The sequence below is a fragment of the Protopterus annectens genome, chromosome 14.part0 (genome assembly GCF_019279795.1).
Source record: "Protopterus annectens isolate FY-2018-M chromosome 14.part0, PAN1.0, whole genome shotgun sequence".
Lineage (NCBI taxonomy): Eukaryota > Metazoa > Chordata > Ceratodontiformes > Protopteridae > Protopterus > Protopterus annectens.
In genome coordinates this window covers 234155421-234174895 of record NC_056748.1, presented here as the reverse complement: position 1 = coordinate 234174895, position 19475 = coordinate 234155421, and the positions used below count along the sequence as shown (strand labels likewise).

The 19475-nt window shown below is 35.7% G+C and overlaps 1 protein-coding gene across 4 annotated transcripts in view; it reads right to left on the bottom strand.

The window, feature by feature from the left end:
• COL17A1 (collagen type XVII alpha 1 chain) overlaps window positions 1–19475 on the bottom strand; it is a 423506-nt gene that overhangs the window by 262922 nt on the left and 141109 nt on the right. For all 4 annotated transcript variants that reach the window (XM_044055953.1, XM_044055955.1, XM_044055956.1 and 1 more), the window contains exons 16-19: window positions 14868–14918; window positions 10834–10971; window positions 6350–6583; window positions 37–81 (exon numbers count right to left, since the gene is read on the bottom strand). In XM_044055953.1, the coding sequence (XP_043911888.1) occupies window positions 37–81; window positions 6350–6583; window positions 10834–10971; window positions 14868–14918 (468 nt within the window). The remainder of the gene's footprint in view (window positions 1–36; window positions 82–6349; window positions 6584–10833; window positions 10972–14867; window positions 14919–19475) is intronic.

Sequence of the window (19475 nt, the reverse complement as noted above, 5' to 3'; positions counted from 1 at the left end):
AACAGAAAAAGTTAAAAAATGAAGAAACTCACATACCTTTTGAACCTGGTAGTCCTGGCAGTCCTGGCTCCCCACGGAATGCTGTAGGTAATAAATAAATAGTAAGCACCAAACACCAGATTACATTGCCTGACTTACTTCTGCTATTATCACATACCAGCTTACATTGCATGGTTTACTTTTACTATTATCACATACATTGTTTAACTTACTTCTGCTAGTGTCTCATACTGGATAACACTGTGTGACATACTTCTCCTATTATCATATATCATACTACACCTTCTGACTTACGTTTGATATTATCACATACCAGATTACATTGATTTACTTCTGCTATTATCACATACCAGATTACATTGTGCAACTTACTTCTGCTATTACCACATACCCGATAACATTGTGTAAACTTCTGCTATTATCACATACAGTATTACACTGACTGACTTACTGCTGTTGTTATCACATACCAGATTATATTGTCTGACTTAATTCTGCTATTATTACATACCAGGTTGTATTTTTTGACTTACTTCTGTAATTATCAAATACAAGATTACACTGTATGATTTACTTCTGGGGATGTGGATGGATTATCACCCTACTGATTGCATTGTCTGATTTACTTCTGCTGTGTTGTCACAGAAATGCTTTTATGTCACAGTTTTTTCACTTCAATGACACATTGTCCCACCTACCACTGTTGTTATACCTCACACATATTTCCCTATCACATCTTTTCCCATTTTATGATAATATTAGGATGCTTGTTGCACTGTCATTGGAAATGCTTTTCAATTTTCCAGATTTACTGATAGCAGGTAGTGTCTGGGAAACAATAACGTATTTTACTTTGGGTGCACATTCTCTTCAGCTTTATTTTAAATGATGACACTACACTATTAAAGATATAACTTATTTCACAGATTGCCATTTTCCCAAAGAAACCTTTGTGCCCATTTGTTTAGTTTTGAAGACTGCTTTGTTTTCATTCTTCCTGATTCTCAGTCTGCTAACTCCAAATGACCATTCGGTAGCACATCTAGGCAAAGGAGTTGCTGTTTGCTAGAGATGGCATATTGACTGCTTGAATATTGCTAGTTTCTGTTCCTTACTAGACAAAGAAACTGAGCAGGATAGCTTGCCAGAATCTTCAGAGATGAAGTTGTGTTATTTCCTGGGTTATTACAGAACTTAACTACCTCCAAGAAGGAGTAATCAATTCTCAGTGTTGGCACTTGGTGTATTTTTTGTGTAAATGAACAACTTGTTAAGGCCTAGCCCCATATAATTGCTGCCTCCCTGACAGAAACAGATAAACACATGCACACACCCACACACATGCACAGCACATAGCACATAAACTATACATTGGGATTTACTTCTCTTTTATAGTTACTTTCCATACTCCTAATACTCCTTTGCTCAGTCCTATACTACCTTTCCTCCTCCATCTTCTTTGTTGTAGCAAACTACTTGGAAGTCACTCTCCTCCTCTCTTAAATTCACTGTTGTTTTCTCGTCGGAGTATTCATTGGCATTCAATAGGGCCTCTGCTCATCTGAGATGAAGTTAGTAATTACAATTCCTGTGTAATTTGAGACAGCACTGTACTAACAGGGTTAGTTTTCTGCTAGTTGTGTCACATGTACATATCTTTTAGATATCATAAATATCCATTTTTAATATACAGTGCTTTGGTGCCTTTTCCCCAGCCCATAACACTCAGGATCCTATTTGTTATGGAACCACATCTTAAAATAAAAACAAGAACTAAGGAGAAGAGATAGGGACTGTGGCTACCATGATGAAGGCTCAGATTAAAAGAGTTTTAAATGGTCCTAAACATCCTTCCAGTGGCCAGCATGTGCAGTGTGATGCCCTCTACTTTGAACTAATGTAGGTGCACACTTCCACCTGGCTGCAATCCCATTAAGAGTCCCATGTACTCCATGGTGGGTTCAGTCCATTAGTTCCTAGTGCAGGATCTGTACTTGCAGTCATTCCCCCATCTGGCACTATTAATTCTTTGCAAAGTCCACCACCTGGGATGGGCAGTGTAGCATCAGGTGCCTTCTGTTTCAAAAGCCATCTACTAGCTGTATACTTTAATCCCATCTGTTTCATGGTTTGTGTATGAGCAACCTGTTACCATCTTTCCTGTCTTGTCAGATAAATTTTTATGGTAGAACTACCACTTTACAGAGACTTTCTAGGCTATGGTTAAAAGATCCTTACCCTGGTCCTGTGGCCTTAGCACAGGGAGGTTGACAGACATAAACCCAGGAGTAGCCCTCATGAGAATGGGTCAAATAGTGACCAAGCTGATCAAGAAAGGCAAAAGACAACTGCATATAATAATTCTTGTGGAAACAAATGGCCCACAGAAAGGTCAGTAGAAAAGACCAAGGAGATGGTATCAGTTTACAGAGGAAAGACAGGATTAGGCAGTTCAACTTCTAGCTATGGGAGTACGCCATACAACAAGCAACTGGGAAAGTCACTGTGTAGAAGAGAGCTTGGTAGGATAACAGGTAGGCTTTCTCCAAGGGACTGTGTTGCTAAAGCACAGGCTGGAAAGACACATTAGCATGACTCTACTTTCAGACTGAGATGGAAAGTGTGGGTTGGAAGAAGAAGAATACCATCTGCAGAAATATAGCAGGGAAGCCAAAGGCAAAAGCTAGGTAACGGAAAAGTAGTTAAAGGTTGGAAGGAATAGACAGGATATCAGAGAAGGAAAGATGGCAGAAGGAAAATGAGAGGATGGGGGCAAGGAATGGACATAAATTATTAGAGGATATGCTATGGAAGAACACTAATGAGAAAATTTATACTATTTCCTGTGTTGGAGCTTTTCTCCCCTGGCCTCTACTGAAAATGGACATATATCCAGTTAGACCAGCCCGGTCAACAAATGTAAAATAAAATAAATAAATAAAATAAAATAAAATGACGACAGAGGATAGGAAGAACTGGGTAACACGTAGGATGAACGGTAGAAAAAAAACAGAAAATGGAAATCTAATTGTACAAGAATGATTACTTGTGATATCATTATATGAATTATTAAAATAGACCATTATTAAAACTTCTTATCCATGGTCCATGACATAGAAAACGTAGCATTCTTATTAAAAGTATGAAACAGGATTCAAGCTGGTACTGCTTATTTAAACCATGGCTTATTAAGTTAAAGAAAGAGCTAAGCACTTTTGCCCTTGTCAGAGCTTCATCAGGTCTAAACTGATAGAAAAACGAAATTAGGAGGGGGAAATCAGGGTAGCGATCAGCAATGCCAGAACCCTGAGTATGAAGATGGCCATAATGAAATGCTACTGCGTGAGAATGAAACTGCCATGCTTGGCATGACTGAGATGATGGACAATGACAACAGGGATGGGGCATGGTGATCTCAGATTACAGGCATTCAGGATGGAGGAGACAGGCAAGAATGGGGGTTGAGTTATAAATGAGAGAAGGGTAGAAGGGAGGTTATAGAGAAAAGGGAGCTGGGGCAGAAGACAATAAAGGAGAAGTGATGGGAAAGTAGAAATAGAGAGAAGAGTATGAGGAGACACTGACATGTTCTAACACTGAAGTTGTTAGGGACAAAAGTTTATAGATGGTACACAGACATCGTCTATAGGTCACCTAATGCAAGTAAAGGAATAATGAAGTCAGGAATGGATTGAGGAAGAATAGGGTGGTTATGAAGAGGAACCTCAGTTTGCTAAATGCAGACTGGATCCCTCTTTCATGCAAGATGAGCAAAGAATACAGACTGAAATATTTGACCAGGAAGTGTTTGAACACAAGGTAGTCATTGGAAACAGGGAAGAAAAATACTTGGTCTTGTTTTCTACAGAGGAGATGAAGTAAGAGATCTTCAGTTAACAACTGTGCTCACCAATATTGGCCAGACAACTGTGGGGTCCACTCTACTTCAAGTATGAGAAAGTACTTTTTCTTAGAAGAAATGTGGACAAAAGAAATTAGAAACTGAGAACGAATAGACCTTCCAAGAAAGTTTATGATTCCCAAAGATGTATGATAGAAAATGTAAGATTCTCAGATGTAAGACAGAAGATGAAGGGTCAGCTTCTTTAGTTTAGTTGCAACACATATGTAGACTAAATAATTTCACAGTCTGCTTCTACCAGGTTCTTCAGGTAATGTAAAATGACTCCACAGTTTCAAAAGTCTGCTCAAGGACATGTACAGTTGCAGTGTTTACTGATAAATTATTCAGCAGTACAAATTAGGTATGACCAAAATTACTTCTGTCGTGCAAACAACTTGCAATTTGTGTTTTGCAGGCATATTTATATCTGTGCAGGCATAACATGATTCCTTATTTATTTTTTGTTTATTAACCAGGTTAATTGCTGCCTAAATTGATATTATTTTTGTTTGATTCCACTTCATTACCCAATTTATACACATTATTATTAGCTATTTGATCTGATTCATTAGTAATGTAATATTAGAGCTTTTTCAGTTTGTTTTCCTATCTTAATAACATGCCATTAACCATTTATGCAGACTTCCTAGGTTTTCTATTTTTGTTATGTAATTTTTACAAAGCTTTATAATCTATTGTCTCAGTATGGTTATGGTTAGTAGTAATGCAATATCAGATTAGGAGCTTGTCTGCTTGTTTTCCCACTTCACTGCAGCTTGTATCTCATTTTGCTAACTACTTTTTACTGTTCCCTGGATCCAGTCTGAAAATGGGCCTTTGTCCAGTAAAACCAACTCAGTTAAGAAAATTAATAAATATGTTTTGTTAAAAAATCATGTACAACTGACAAAATCAGGATAGCTTGTTTTAAAATGTGTTTCCTCAGTAATTGCTTGTCTTGGCTATCTCTCATTTATGTTTGAATTCTCACTTTTCTTTTTAAAAGACGATCTCTTCCAAAAATATTCTTCCAGTGCCATAACATGCTCAGCCCTCATTGATTAATCTTCTTTGCTGACATAATGTTGGGGTCAGCAGAGTCCAATACCTAGACAGCAAGGGGGAGAAAGGCACACAGAGAAAGTATTTTCAGATTGGGGCAGTTTTAATTCCTAATTTTGTCTAATGTTCAATTTTAAGGTTAGGTATATGTTGTTGGTTAATCCAGTCTTCAAACCCCAATGCATTTTGTGTTCCTTTTATGTGAAAACAAATGTGAATGTTTTTTTTTTTTTGCTCTCAGATAAGAGCACCACATGCAGTAGAAAACTCATAACTATTAGTTGTGTCTGGTTCTGCCTAATGTCACTGAATCTTACCTTTCCTTTGGTCCATGGTTTGTGCAGAATGCCTATGATTTTGCTTAAGATTTTTACTCTGTCCATCTCTCATAAAACTTTGATTTTCTTGTAAATCACTGAGGCTTACAGTTGGGCACTTATGCTAGATATTAGAGTTGCGTAACTTATAATTCTTTTTGCCTGGAAAATGCTAATATGAAACCTGTTCTATTAATAAACTGATGTAGTGTACTCAACTTGTATGCAGCATTAACAAGATATTTACTTAAAAAAAACAGAGGGAAGAGACGCAACCTTCTAGTGCAGGAAGTACAGGAAAGATCCAACTTTGCATCATTAGAGTGACAACCGTGATTATGGAAAGACTTGAAGTTGCCCTCGTAAGTCTGTTGAGGGCCAGTGATTGTCAGCAGGAAATAACAGTAAAATGAAACAACAGAATATCCAATAAATTAAATTTACAGTGTGGGAAGCCAGCCTGTCATCTCAGAAAAAAAAAGAGTTTGTGCTGACTTTAATATTACTTACCACATTCTATAACTTTCTCTTCACCCTGCTGTATACTAATATATTTTTTTGGCTTGCAAACATTTATTTTTATCTATCTATATTCAGTGCTGCTATCTTTTATATGACCATTCTTTTTTCTAAAGATAAAACTGGAATTTTAATCCCATAATATCAATGATGCCTAAGAAACTGACACCCATATTTACTTTTAGGAGCTAAAGATGCTGGGCTATGAAACAGGATACTCTGATTTTCAATCTTAATAGTGCCTACCTCTAGTATGTGTGATTCTAACCTGGTTGTTTAAGTTCCTTGTGTGTCTGAGTCTCCCCCGCAAAGTGGGCACCAGCGTTAGATCCAGTGAAACTATGTATTCATAAACTGATAAATAAAATTAATGGAAACCATTGACAGAACATACCATCATATTTACATAACTGCCAGTACAGTAATGGGAAAAAATATCACTGACTGCATCTTAAAGAATTTCTACAGTCAAGCGACACTCATGCAGTATGACTCCCTATCCGAGACTGGAATCTTTATTTCATGAATCCATGCATTCAATTCATACCTTGGAATGAATCAGACTGTAGCTCTTTTCTGAGAAGTTGATGTACAACTTGATTTACGTTTGCTTCTGTAACGTATCCACCCATAGTATTCCGGCCACTGCCAATGTTGGCTTCTTGATTTACATCTGCTTGAGATATTTTGACATTCGGTTCACCAGCTTTAAGCTGGCTAGTACTGCCTGACATAGATTCAAGGGCTTCCACACGAGACTTTAAATTTTTTACCTGCTCCGCTAAAGAGCAAACAAGAAAACAAAAAGACATTATAATAACTGCATGATTTACTAAAGAAGATTACATTTCTCTTGTTATAAGTAGTTGCTTTGCATTGAATTCTATATTGCACCACACTTAAGATGTATTTTTTTTCTTTTCTCTTACTTTGCTTTTCTTTGGGGGTGATACCAGCTGCTAGGCTGTTAGTACTATAGGTATCCTTGCTTAGTAGGCCCAAGGCTCTGAACCTGACATGTCACTCATACAATCCTTATATTCTTATATTCATAATAAATGATTCAGTAATATAAACAATGTAGTTGTGTAATATATTCATTATAAACAATATATACAAAGATACCCTGGTGGGATTTTGTGGACAGTCATGTACCTCATAGTTCTAAGTTGAATGAAAACAAAAGTGTTGGAAATTATTTAAAATTGTACTCATTAACCGGTTCTTCTGAAGCAGATGCATTTCTTTTCTTTTAAAAGTTGAGATTTCATTTTTTTTTCTTAAAAATCATCAGAATATCACTCTGTTTGATTTTGTTTCTCATGCCATTCTAACATGGTTAGCTCTGTAAAGGCTTTTCTTGCAGTAGAAAGTTTAGTGGAAGGCTTAGCTACAAAGAATCCCTCTGAGCCTTGATGAGAATATGTTGGATCTCATTCATGAAGTTTATTTTTCAGTGAGGGCCAGTATCGTTATGTAGTAATTTGAAGGTAAGGGCATTTAAGGGAAGCAAGGCCCTTGCTAACACTGACAATTAACGACATTTGCAGTTATGATTGAAAGACTATATTCACATCTGGGAAATGGTACTTTTTAATTGCAAAGCTTTTTATTAATTATTTACATAATATTTATTCATTCATTCATGTGACATTGACATAAATCATCAATTAAGTGTTAGTTCTTTTGTAAGTATCACAAAAACTGGAAATATGTTTGATATAAAACACAGGGAAGAAACTAGACACAGGACACACAACGCTGACAAGTTTGAAGGGTTAGTCAAATGTGCAGCAATTTGGATTAAATGCAAACAAGTGGAAAGTAATGCATCTGAGTAACAAAAGTTGTATGGTGTTGGATGGCAGGGAACATACATGAGGTATGTAGATGATCTAGTGATGAAAAAAATCAGTGCGAAAAGGCACTAACAAGATTTGAGACATACTGGACATATGGACAGAGGCACCTTAATAGGAACCTCCATGTACACCAATGTGATTTTTACAAAGAACAGTGAATGCTGTAACTTGCTGTTACAACTTTTCAGCATTTATGCAATTGGTGAGTTGCCAGCCCGTACCTCCAAGATGGTAGACTGTACCACAATCCTCTATTAAATATACTAACTCCAAGATTGCTGTGCATCATAAGAGAGGCGATACAGTGTGATTAAACAGTTTTGCACTATATATATATATATATATATATATATATATATATATATATATATATATATATATATATATAGTCTTCCTAATCAGAACTAAAGCTATGCAAAACACACAGCACCCTTGCACTTTCAGCTGGTACCCCAGATTATAGCACATGTGCTCCGTATGCCCACAGTTTGAAAGCTGCAGTATTTTGACACCCAAACAGTTTGCAAACAATTTCTTTGTGTTTTTAAAACATTTGTTCAACTAATTTTTCCCATTTACTGGTACAAAAATATAGAAACATTGCCGTCTTTTAGCACATCCCTTGCATCATCATGCAATATTTGCCTTGATCTTCTTTTGCAAGTTAATAAATGTATTATTTTTATTCAAAAAGTATTTTGAATACATTCTTTTCATCATGAAAATTATTTAAATTCACTCAAATAGTAAGTTATATGAAAATTAAACTTGTCTTTTTTACCTTAAATCTGGGAGATAAAAGTTACTCCAGTACACTTCTGTATTTTATAAGATGACTTGAACTCTTTTAAATGTTCATTGTAATGTGTATGGCACATTTTGGTAGTCTAAGCAGTTTTGAAAAAGTGTATTTTACCCTTCTAATGTTTCCAGACTGGAGTAGGCAGTTGGCTGAATGTCTCTTGGCCAAACTTTTTATTTAGTATTTTAACCAAAAAACCTGCTCAGTGAATGGGATCACTGCAAAAGTGATTTCCTCTATACCCCAGTGTGCAAATACTCTTGAAATGATTATATAATTTGTGTGGATGCTGGGAGACAAACTCTCCTGTAATGTTTCTCTGGTGCTGTGCTATTGTAGGCATTCCAGACTCTGTTTACACCAGTAATGTTATTATAGCAACGTTGAGAAGCATGCCTAAACCTTGAAGTAGATATGTTTATTTTTCAGAAACAGTTACAGGAAAAAATATTTTATAATTTTTTCTCTTTTCCACTTGCCAACCAGTGAAACATCAGCCATGTTTTTTCATATGTTTTATTGTTCCTCTATGTGTACCCAGTAGCCTAAGAGGTGGGTGTGCAAATATAGTGGTGAAAAGGCTTTGTCACCTACGTGTGGAAATGAAATTACTCCATTAGATTAGTTATCTTGTAGAAAGCTTTAAAACAGCTTGGTCTGATATTATCTTCCAGAGGTGTATGATTTACACAATGTGTATTTATTTATAATGTTATAACAGAAAAGGAGTTGCTGCTTCAGTTGAAACCAAACATTCAAACTGGACAAATGTAAATATGGTGCCTTAAAAATGGTGTTTTTTTTTTTTTTGCAAATTCATAAAGTAATGTGGAATGTAATACGTGTTGTTTTCCTTTTTTCCTGAGGCATGGTGATACCAGAGGTGAAGATAGTAAATAGCAGGATGTGGAGTGGAGGTTGTGTGGGCAGTACTTGTCTTCTTCTTTAAGTAGTAATTTTTGGACTGATGTCTGCTCTCATTCAACAGGTTGCAGTTCTGTGCATTTGAGGTCAAATGTTTAGTATTTTTTATAGGATTCCTAGAGAATTGCAACAAATCATGATGTTACCACTGGCTCCTGATCATGTTTTTGATTTTAAAATGATCAAAAGTCATCCTAAATGAAACAAAATATTCCAGATAGCACTGGAAAATGTAGGGATCAACATTTTTCAGCCATGCCACACCCTCCATGTAGGCACGTCTACACCTTAGACTTGTTATAATCAACACCCCTACTACAATGACAGGGAAAAGGGCTGACCACAGCATTATCTGATGAATCTGTGAGTTTGCAAACAGCTCATTATTCAACAAATTGTGATTACTAGAAGTGTGTGGATCCTATAGTGAATAGTAAAAGAGCACTTATAGAGCATGGGGAGTCATTTGTTGTATAATTCAGTAAAATAATCATTGGGTAGCACACTGAGTGCTGTGATTATGCTCTGATATCAGGAAAAACACAAGCTTGCCAAACATTATTCTGACAACAGAAAGGTGCTTAACATGATTTTGTTAAGCATCCCTAAGCATTCTTAATATCAAGTATTGGGCTAGGGATTAACAGCAGACAGTATTATCTGACAAAGAAGAGAGGAATAAGGTAAATCTGCTTTAAAAGCTGTTAGGTACTTTACTCTGCCACACTTGTAAACAAATGGTGTGGCAGAAGGCATTGGTTTTCAAGAGGGATACTTCAGTTCTGCCTGTTGTCTGTTTGACAGCCCTGTGCTTTTTTAGCTTTCAAAGGCTTTATGCTCCTACACTTTTTTCAGTAACTGGTAGTACATGGAGCAGATAGAACTCCATGAGTTACAAAGAACTGTAACTGGGTCTCATTGATTATAACCCTTGTTATCTGTTCCCAGCATAGATGCCAAGATTCATTTCTCATGCTCTTGAGGTGAGTTTCTTAGTATCCACGTCTAAAACACTTAATAAGTTGGTTATGGTTGTAGACCCAATTATAATCCTCTAATTGTGCGTGTGTGTATACATCTACGTATACACACACACACACACACACACACACACACACACACACACACACACACACACACACACACACATACACACACACACAGCTATACTGAGAGGATAAGCACCCTCACAGGGATTCTGATCAGTCTACAGTCCTACCCAACACCACAGGTGATGTAAAACCCTGTTTTCATTTTTATTTCTACTAGATTTTAAATGACTATGGGAAATGCATGGATGAGTCATTGTTTTAAAAGAATTGTGCACCTGTGTAGACTGACAGTCCCAATAGCCACACGTTTCATACTTTTTATGAAAAGACAGTGCTTAGAAGTGCTAGGTTTACCAAATCAGTTTCATAAAACTGCCCCTGGAATACTTACCCAGTGCTATGAGTCCAAAGAGTAAGCCCAGAAGAAGAAGGCTTGCTAGAAGTAACCAGAGTAGCCACTTCCACCAGCTGCAACATGAGGAGCATGGACACCATGAAGGTATACCACCCCCAGCATCACGTCGAATTTCTGCCAAGAGAGAAAAATGTTAAACGAGCCACATACACTGAGGAAGAAATGAATGTGACATTATGCTGAGGTATAACTGTCTGAAATACATTTCAAAGATGTGGGTTTGAGTCCTACTATAGTACTAGTAACTGCACTAAGTGGAATTTGTGAAACTGGATGACTTGAACTTTATTTGTTTCAACTATCTTATTAAAGTTGTGAAACTTTAACTTTGAACTTTATTCCATTTAGGTGCTTGAGCCCAGACACCTTACAAGGCATTAGCATGATAAAACACAACACTGCAATATAAATGTAATATATTAACAAAAGCATAAGCTGCAGTAATACCCATAACAATATGAAAAATCAAAATCAGATGTGCATGGTGAAAAATGCTCCCAGTTCGTCTGTCTCTTAACATTTCATTTGAAGCATTTCTGCCTTTGTTACCTCTGTAAAGTTGTGTGACTCTACCTAATTACCCAAATAATATAAATAAATGCACAGATAATCTCATAGTACATGTATTCAGTGATGTGAAACTTTGTTCGAATTGAGTCTCACAAGTTGTGAAGTTTGCTTAATTAATAAACAGATAAAAGGTGGCCAGTCACAGTGTGTGCTGGAAGCAGAAAGTCAAAGAGGGAGCTCAGACTATTAGGAAAACCAAAGTTTAATGAAGAATTAAGAGCATTCATCCTGTTGCTCTCAGGACCAGAGGAAAAGACCACTGAATGTATTACCTTTTTGAGTAACACTACTACTTTTTTGAAATTCACATATAGTTATCATGAATGTAATAAATTACTTACGACACCAGGATAGAAATGTGTGATGGAAAATTTAAGTTGAAGGTTTACAGGAAACCTCCTTTCAGCAGTTTGTACTTGTTCTTCAGCAGTGCCCACCCTGTTAGTCAGAAAAAAGTTTGGTCAAAGGGCAGTGAGTGTTGGGGCTGCTAGAATGACCTCCCACAAGACAATCTAGTAAAGGAAATTGAGTTTGTAAGAAGTCTGTTTATTGACAGGGGTTACCCAAGGGACCTTGTGACTAACACCGTGCAAGAAGTACTTATAGGATGGGGAAATAAATACAAGCCCCTTTTGGGCACTGGGTTTACTATTCTAAAGGTTGATACCAACAGTGAGGATAAGAACTTTAATAAGGCTATGGTAGCCAAGTTTAATTATGTTGCATCAAAAAATGAAAGCTATTATTACCAAAAACTGGAATATGCGTAGGTACAGCCCTGATTTAGGAGGGGTTGTAGGAAATGACACTAAGTTTGTATTCAAGATGGACATAATTTGAAGAATTTGTATGAATCAAATGCCCACTACAAAAGGAAAAAAGATAATATAGGTACTAGAAAATGTGGAAGTTGCAGGCAATGCTCTTACATTTTGGAAAATGAGAGCATTACCCTGGCAAATGCAGCTTGTAGCAATGTAATTTTCAGGAGGAGAAATTGTGCTAGTAAAGGATTAATTCTTTGGAAATCTGTAAAAAGTGTACTTGTTTTTATATTGGAAAGAACACTAAAGAAAGAAATATATGAGCATATATATAGCATCTTTACTGAGAACACTAATAATGTTCTATATAAGCACTCCCTACTTAAAACTTCCCATGATGAATTTTTATTCTGTATTTTAGAGCAGGTAGATATGGATCCGGGGGGCGGGGGGTGACTGGGAGAATGTTTTTCAATATAAAGAAATGGTACGGCAATTCAGATTGAATGCCTTTACTTACCCTGGCCTAAATGATTACGTTTTTATGAAGCCTATTTTGAAATATAGGGCAGCTAAACTGTAAATTTTTTTCTCTTTTATCATTCCTATTAACAGTTATTTGGAGGAAATGTATTTCAGCTTACCTTTAAGTAAATATACTGAGTGGACTGCTTTCGGAGGCATTTTAACCACAATTTTTAAATCACTTTAAAATGTTATAAAAATAATATTTATAAGATTTTTTTAGAATGCATTTTAATATATTTCATGTTAAACATTGTATCACTTATATATATACTTTTTCCTGTGGGGTAAAGATATGTGGGTATGCCTTTCAATGTGCTGCTCCTTTAAGAATAAATGGATTTTTGTATTTGTAAATTGTTTTATTATGTACAGGAATTGTGTTGCTATTTAAACTAGTAGTTGTGCACTGGTTTTTATTCTGATGAAGTCCTGACAGCAAGAGGACAAAACTGCTCAATTCTTCATTAAACCTTGGTTTTCCTAATAGACTGAGTTCCCTCTTTGACTTTGTGTTTCCAGCATACCCTGTGCCTGGCCATCTTTTATCTGTTTATTGGTTGAATCTTTGGTGGCTTTGTGTGCTTTTGTAGTAAGTTTGCTTAATTAAAAAAAGAAAAAGTGAAATATCTTTGTTTATTATCCAGATTTAATGCACTAAACAGTGAAGTGGATTTAGGGAAGTGTTTTCTTGGGATTCCTTTTCCTTCATGCAGGTATATACACAGACATATATGCATATAATATATATATATATATATATATATATATATAGGAGGATGGACACTACTGAACTGAAGTTTGCTTGACAATGTAGTATAGGTGCTTAACTAGCACAAATGCACTCTGTTGAGTACATTCTTTGTCAAAATCTAGACTTATGTATTGTTTAGGTAAGTGGGTTAAATTAGGAGCATGTGACAGTGTTTAAATAATGCCTTTAATGGTCTGTGTGGGTGTGCGTGTTTGTTAGGGCTAGAGTAAGGTCTAGGCAAGTGGATAGATTTATTTGTATGCATGTATTTACAGATTAGGGATGGAATATGGGTTAGGCAAGGGGACGGATCTGTGTGTGTATATATGTGTGTATGTGCTTATGTTTGTGTCTTTGTGAATGGTTTGCAGTGTATAAGTGTAGTTGTTGGATGCAATGTGCTTAAATATGTGTGGATGAATGTGTCTGGGTGTATGTATGAATGTTTGCTAATTAGGTTTAGAGTAAGTATCAGTTTAAGGACTAGATAGTGTTTTTTTTTTTTTTTTTATGTGTGTGCGCATTTGTGTGTAGTGCCCCGGAGCATCTTGAAAGTAACACTGTTCCTAAATCTAACCCTACATTTTAACTTATGAAAAACCCTTTCCCCTGACAGTATCACTAGTCATACAAATTTGTTTCTAGGGGACTGTTAGGGTATGGGTTTAGCGAATGGCAAAGGAGACTGTTTTGTTTTGCTTTAGTAGTTTTTTTTTCCATTCATGGAAAGTTTAGTTTTGATCTGTTTGAGTCACATGTTTTTACATAAATGTTTATGCAGTTTAATGATGTGTTTTTTATATATATATATATATATATATATATATATATATATATATATATATATATATATATATTTACTAAACTTTGGTACCATTTGAAAAGGGCAAAGGGATTCATTAATGCAATAAATAATGTGCTGCATATCCTGGGGCTTCCTTAATAGCTAAATAAGTCTGATATCTGTCATGGCTTTGTTTCACAGTGATTCATTTGCAGTGATGCAGGCCTTCAGAGGTGTCATGACCATGTGCATCCCTCTGGGAAGTGGCTCATGCAAGATATTAACTGACATCTACCTTTGTCAAATACATAAACTGAGCAGTACAGAAGTACATTAGGAAAATGTAGGTCTGTCCTTTCAAAACACTTGAGTAGTCATTGTCATAAACTACAAAGATGGAAATTATCAAAAGAATATATATATATATATATATATATATATATATATATGGATGTGACAAAAAGGTAATAAAATGGAAGACATCAAGGATTAGTGCTCATAGTTTATTACAGAAGTCATCTGAACTAACACATTTCATGGAAGAATAATGTCTGTTTTACGTTAAAATAATCCTTCTCTTAGAAATGACATATTAAATAATGTATTTGCTTACCTGCATAAGTTGCCTTGTCTTTGGTTGCCACTTTCGTAGTTCCATAAGCTCCTGTTATGGAAATAAAATTCATACAAAATAGTGAATTTTGTTATTGTGTCACAACCTAGTGCATTGCTCTGACATTTGTTATAGTGCTGAGCAAGACACTTGCATTGCTATGCACTTCAACCTATGATTCACCAAACCTAGATAAATGGCACTCATTGAGCCCAGTCAAATGCAGAACTGGATGGGTGGGACTAATATGAATGTGAACTTAAGAGGTGTCATCATTGCCTTTCTTCAGTGACAGAGAAGACCTTGGTGAGTGAATGTGAGGATATATGTGAAAGAGGGGAAAATTTGAGGTACATCCCTCACACAGGGGTGTAGAGGACTTTGGCATCACCATTAAACAAATGTTTGGAGCTGCATGGTTTGTTCTGTTTTTTAATAGTGTTTTCAGCTCTTTCACTACTTAGGATTCATTGAACCTACCTTTATCTGACTGTTGCAAACCTGCCTGCTTTCTCAAAATTAGCCATTACTAACTGGCATACCATGTGTCCATGATGGGGATGTGAAGCCTTCAGCAGAACAATATTTTTACATTAAAAGGCAGAGACACCACATTTCACTTATGGCAGCCATTATGAACAGCCCAGGCATCACCATCTTTTAAAGATGCAGAGATGTACATGGTAACACATTTAAATGTCTCACAGCTGTAGAACTTAGAATTTCCAGTAGGAGCAGGAAATATGCAAAATGTGAATATTTCAAACTCCATCCTCTATCTCTAATATAAGGGCTTAAAGTACAGCATTTTTGCAAAGGCCAAGTTCATAATCTTACCTTCTAATCCTGAAATGTTTTGGCACCATTGGTGGGGAAGAATTTGCTTTAGAAGAAGAAGAAAAAGGAAATAGCTGTGGTAACTGCTGTGCAAAACATTAGCTAGACACAAGGTGCAATCTCCAATGAAATGTATGCAAGATACAATTATTCAAATATAAAGGATGATCTAATTAAAATCAGTACAACCATTTAAGGTTATATGGAGAAAGCTGACAATAAAGTTAGAAATCATGGCGTAGGCACTGTCCAGCTAGGTGGACCCAGTCTGAGAGACAGATATGGAACTGTACAAGACAAGATACAGACTTGTGTGTGCTGAAACCAAAGGTTTCCAGCAAAAATAATAAATATGAAGGGCAGGAGGCAAAGAAAAAAACCCACAGAGATTGCAGAATTTTAGAATGTTAAGAATTACATGGATTTTATAGGGGAAATGATATCTCAGTGGGCAGAACTGCCAAAGCATTAACTGAGAATTAAAAGAGTTCACAGGATATTCCTGCTAAAAAAATGAGCCTGAAAAACCTAGCCTAATGCTGATCTGTTTGGAGACATTTGCCTTGAGAGAAATGATCTTTGCAAGTCTATGGATTCCATGCAAGTTGGGGGGCAATAGAGTGGTCTTGACAGTTGAGAAATGGTATAAGAGAGCTGCCTTTCAGCTGCAAATAAAACTTGCCTAAAGGAGTACTGGAAGTTTAATCTTAATTACTCATCTTATGTGAAACTGCTCCTTCCTGGAGGGGATACAGCCTTTTCCCCACAATTCTTTGGATTTGAGTAGAAGTGAGATCCAGCAAGGGATGGTTGCAGAGGAAGAGAGGTAGCAAGTAAAGAAAGAAGGACAATGCATACCCGATCTTAATGATCAGAAGGAAGCTGGTTGACAAAAAACAAAAAGGGGGGGGGGGCACAACTGGCAAAAAAGTAGGATGACTAATGGATCAGAGCATGCTTATAGAATGGAACTGTAAAAAAGTGTTAAATGGCTGGAATTTGGACTGTTAAGAATGGGTGTGTAATTTACAGCTAGGGATCAAGAAAGAAGAAAGTGAATTTTTCCAAGTTGGTTACAAACAGTTTTTAAAATAAATGTTTAAATATTGGAGAAAATTCTTCAAAATCCAATGCTTCATGCCTGGGAAAAATGGCCAGTATTACTGCACTATTCAAAGAACAGATAACATTTCAAGAAGGGAGCATCTTATGGGCTGGAAATTGTAATAAACCTGTATATAAAAAGATGAGCAACACAGGCCCAGATTTAGGGAAATTCCAACTTTGAAATGTGTTTTAGTTTATTCTATACACTTACTGAGGATGGTGAATACTACTGCAGTGTATAAAAAACTATAAAAAATTGTGACATCATGCCCCATATTTTATGAGTCTGAAAATGGCAGCAATTAAGCTACATAAAGTGTGAAGGTTGGAGTTATTTATTTATTGCAACTGAATTCCCCAAGTACTTATTATATATCCAACAACTAACACTTCATAATATGGTCTATAAACCACTAGCCTGCCCAGTGCTAAATAACATAATCAAACCTTACAATCCAAACAAAACTCTTAGGTGTACAGAAGCTTCTTTCTATATCCAAACCTTCTGAAACAGCTGGACAAAGACTCTATTCTGACTGTGTTGCAAAAGAATGGAATCTCTTCCATTTACTGCTAACCTACTTCCCTTTAAAACTGTACTGAAACAACACATGATCAACTCCTGGCTGTGCCCTTGCTCTGATCCAGGCTGATCATTTCTCTAGATGAGTCCACACTGAATCGTCATTCTCTCCATTTGTACTTAATCACTATGTATTTATTATTTCTATATCTTAGAATATAAATGATTACCTGCAACATGCTTCATAACAATGTACCTGCTTTCTGGGAAATTATGTGAATAATATTTTATTTGTTTTAAATTTTTGTATATCTCTGTATGTAACTGGAGCTTATTTCATTTTTTTTTGTATATCTCTGTATGCAACTGCAGCTTTTATCCCTGGCCTCAGTTGAAAATGGGTTCTTTCTGACCCAGTCAGATCATCCCGATAAACAAATGTTAAATAAATAAATAAATAGGTAATAAATAAACTGGAAACAGTTTTAGCAAAGACTGGGTCAATATGTGAAGAACTGATGGGGTTTCAAGTTGATGTGTCATGGGAGGGTGTCAGAGTAATAAGATAGTTTAAATTAAATTTTTTATAAAAGTACAATAAGTAAAGGTGCTGGGAGCATGAAAAGAAGTCTCAGGAACTACAGAAAAAGTTACTGCAGGAACATTTTAATATGAAAACATAACTGGGTAGTAAACAGAATGTGAAGGAAATAAAACACTTGTTACTTAAGCATTTAGAGTACAAAAGTAGATAAAACAGAGAAGATGCAGAATGAGATATTTTGATAATTCCTTATCTGGCTAGAGGTACTTCATACTCTGATTAAGATGGCAGCATGTGGCAAGAACATAACATAACATAAGAGATATTGAAAATTGAGACATAGTGGTTAGTTCAGAGAAAATAATAGTAGTATTTATGAAATACTATAATAAGTTATATGCTAAAGAGGAGATGGGGAAGAGATTTAGCAAAGAAAGGAAATACTACCTTGTAAAGATTAAATTGATAGAAATAATTCAGTCTAAATGCTTGCAATTAATGAGTGACATAAAACTTAATAGGTGGAGCAAATGAGTGAAAAAATACATGTGAATGTGGAGCAGTTACCAAAGGGAATGAAAGAGGCAAAGCACTGGGCTCCCTGTGGAAATATAAATAATGACCTCATTCTAAAGTTTACAACGTTTTAATAACGGATTAAAACTGGGTTAGTTCTGAAAAGGTGGAGAAGAACAGTAATAATGATGATACCTAACAAAGTATAACGCACTACGAAGTTCGTATCGACCAATTTCCATCCACAGTAATGATTATAAATAGTTTGTTTTGGTCATTGCAAAAATATATATTTTTTTAATTGTCCTTATTTGATTTAGATCAAACTGGTTTTCTTGCTGCAAAAACTACATTTGACAAAATAGTTGAAATCACCTTGGTTACTGAGATGCAAAATAGTGAGATAAAGTGATGGCAGTTTTAAGGATGAGAAAGCATTAGATCATGTAAGATGAGAATGTTTAATGGAGATTTTCAAAAAAGATGATTAACTAGAGGGATTAGTAAAGTTATTGGAAAGTATTTATTTTTTTATTTATTGATTGATTGATTGCTTTTATTTACTGGGAAAGTCTGACTGAAGTCTCATTTTCACGGGAGGCCCAGGGAGAAATGCTCCATTTTACAGAATGAGTTGAAGGCAGTTATACAACATTTACATAGTAAATGCACATATATGTATACATAGATAGTCTGGTAATGATATGACAGTTAGAAATAATAAATGTACATACATAAGAATAGGAAATTAACATACATAGAACTGCAATGATATGACAGTTAAATGAAGACTACAGTAAAATATTAGCTAATATCAAGCTTATAAGAGTCTACATATTTTCAAATGGAACTGGCTGTAAATAGATATTGAGTAGGAGATAGTAAAGTAATTATACGATGAAATGATGGTTGCACATTATGAAGGAGTATTGAGGAGGCTGAGGTAAAAGGGAGATGGAGACAGTAGTGGAGAGGGGTAGATGATAGTCGGATAGAGACTATGAAGTAGTAGCTGTATTATGGCCAGTTATGTAAATGAGTGGTGACAGTAAGGGTTTGGAGATTATCCAGGAACAGTATA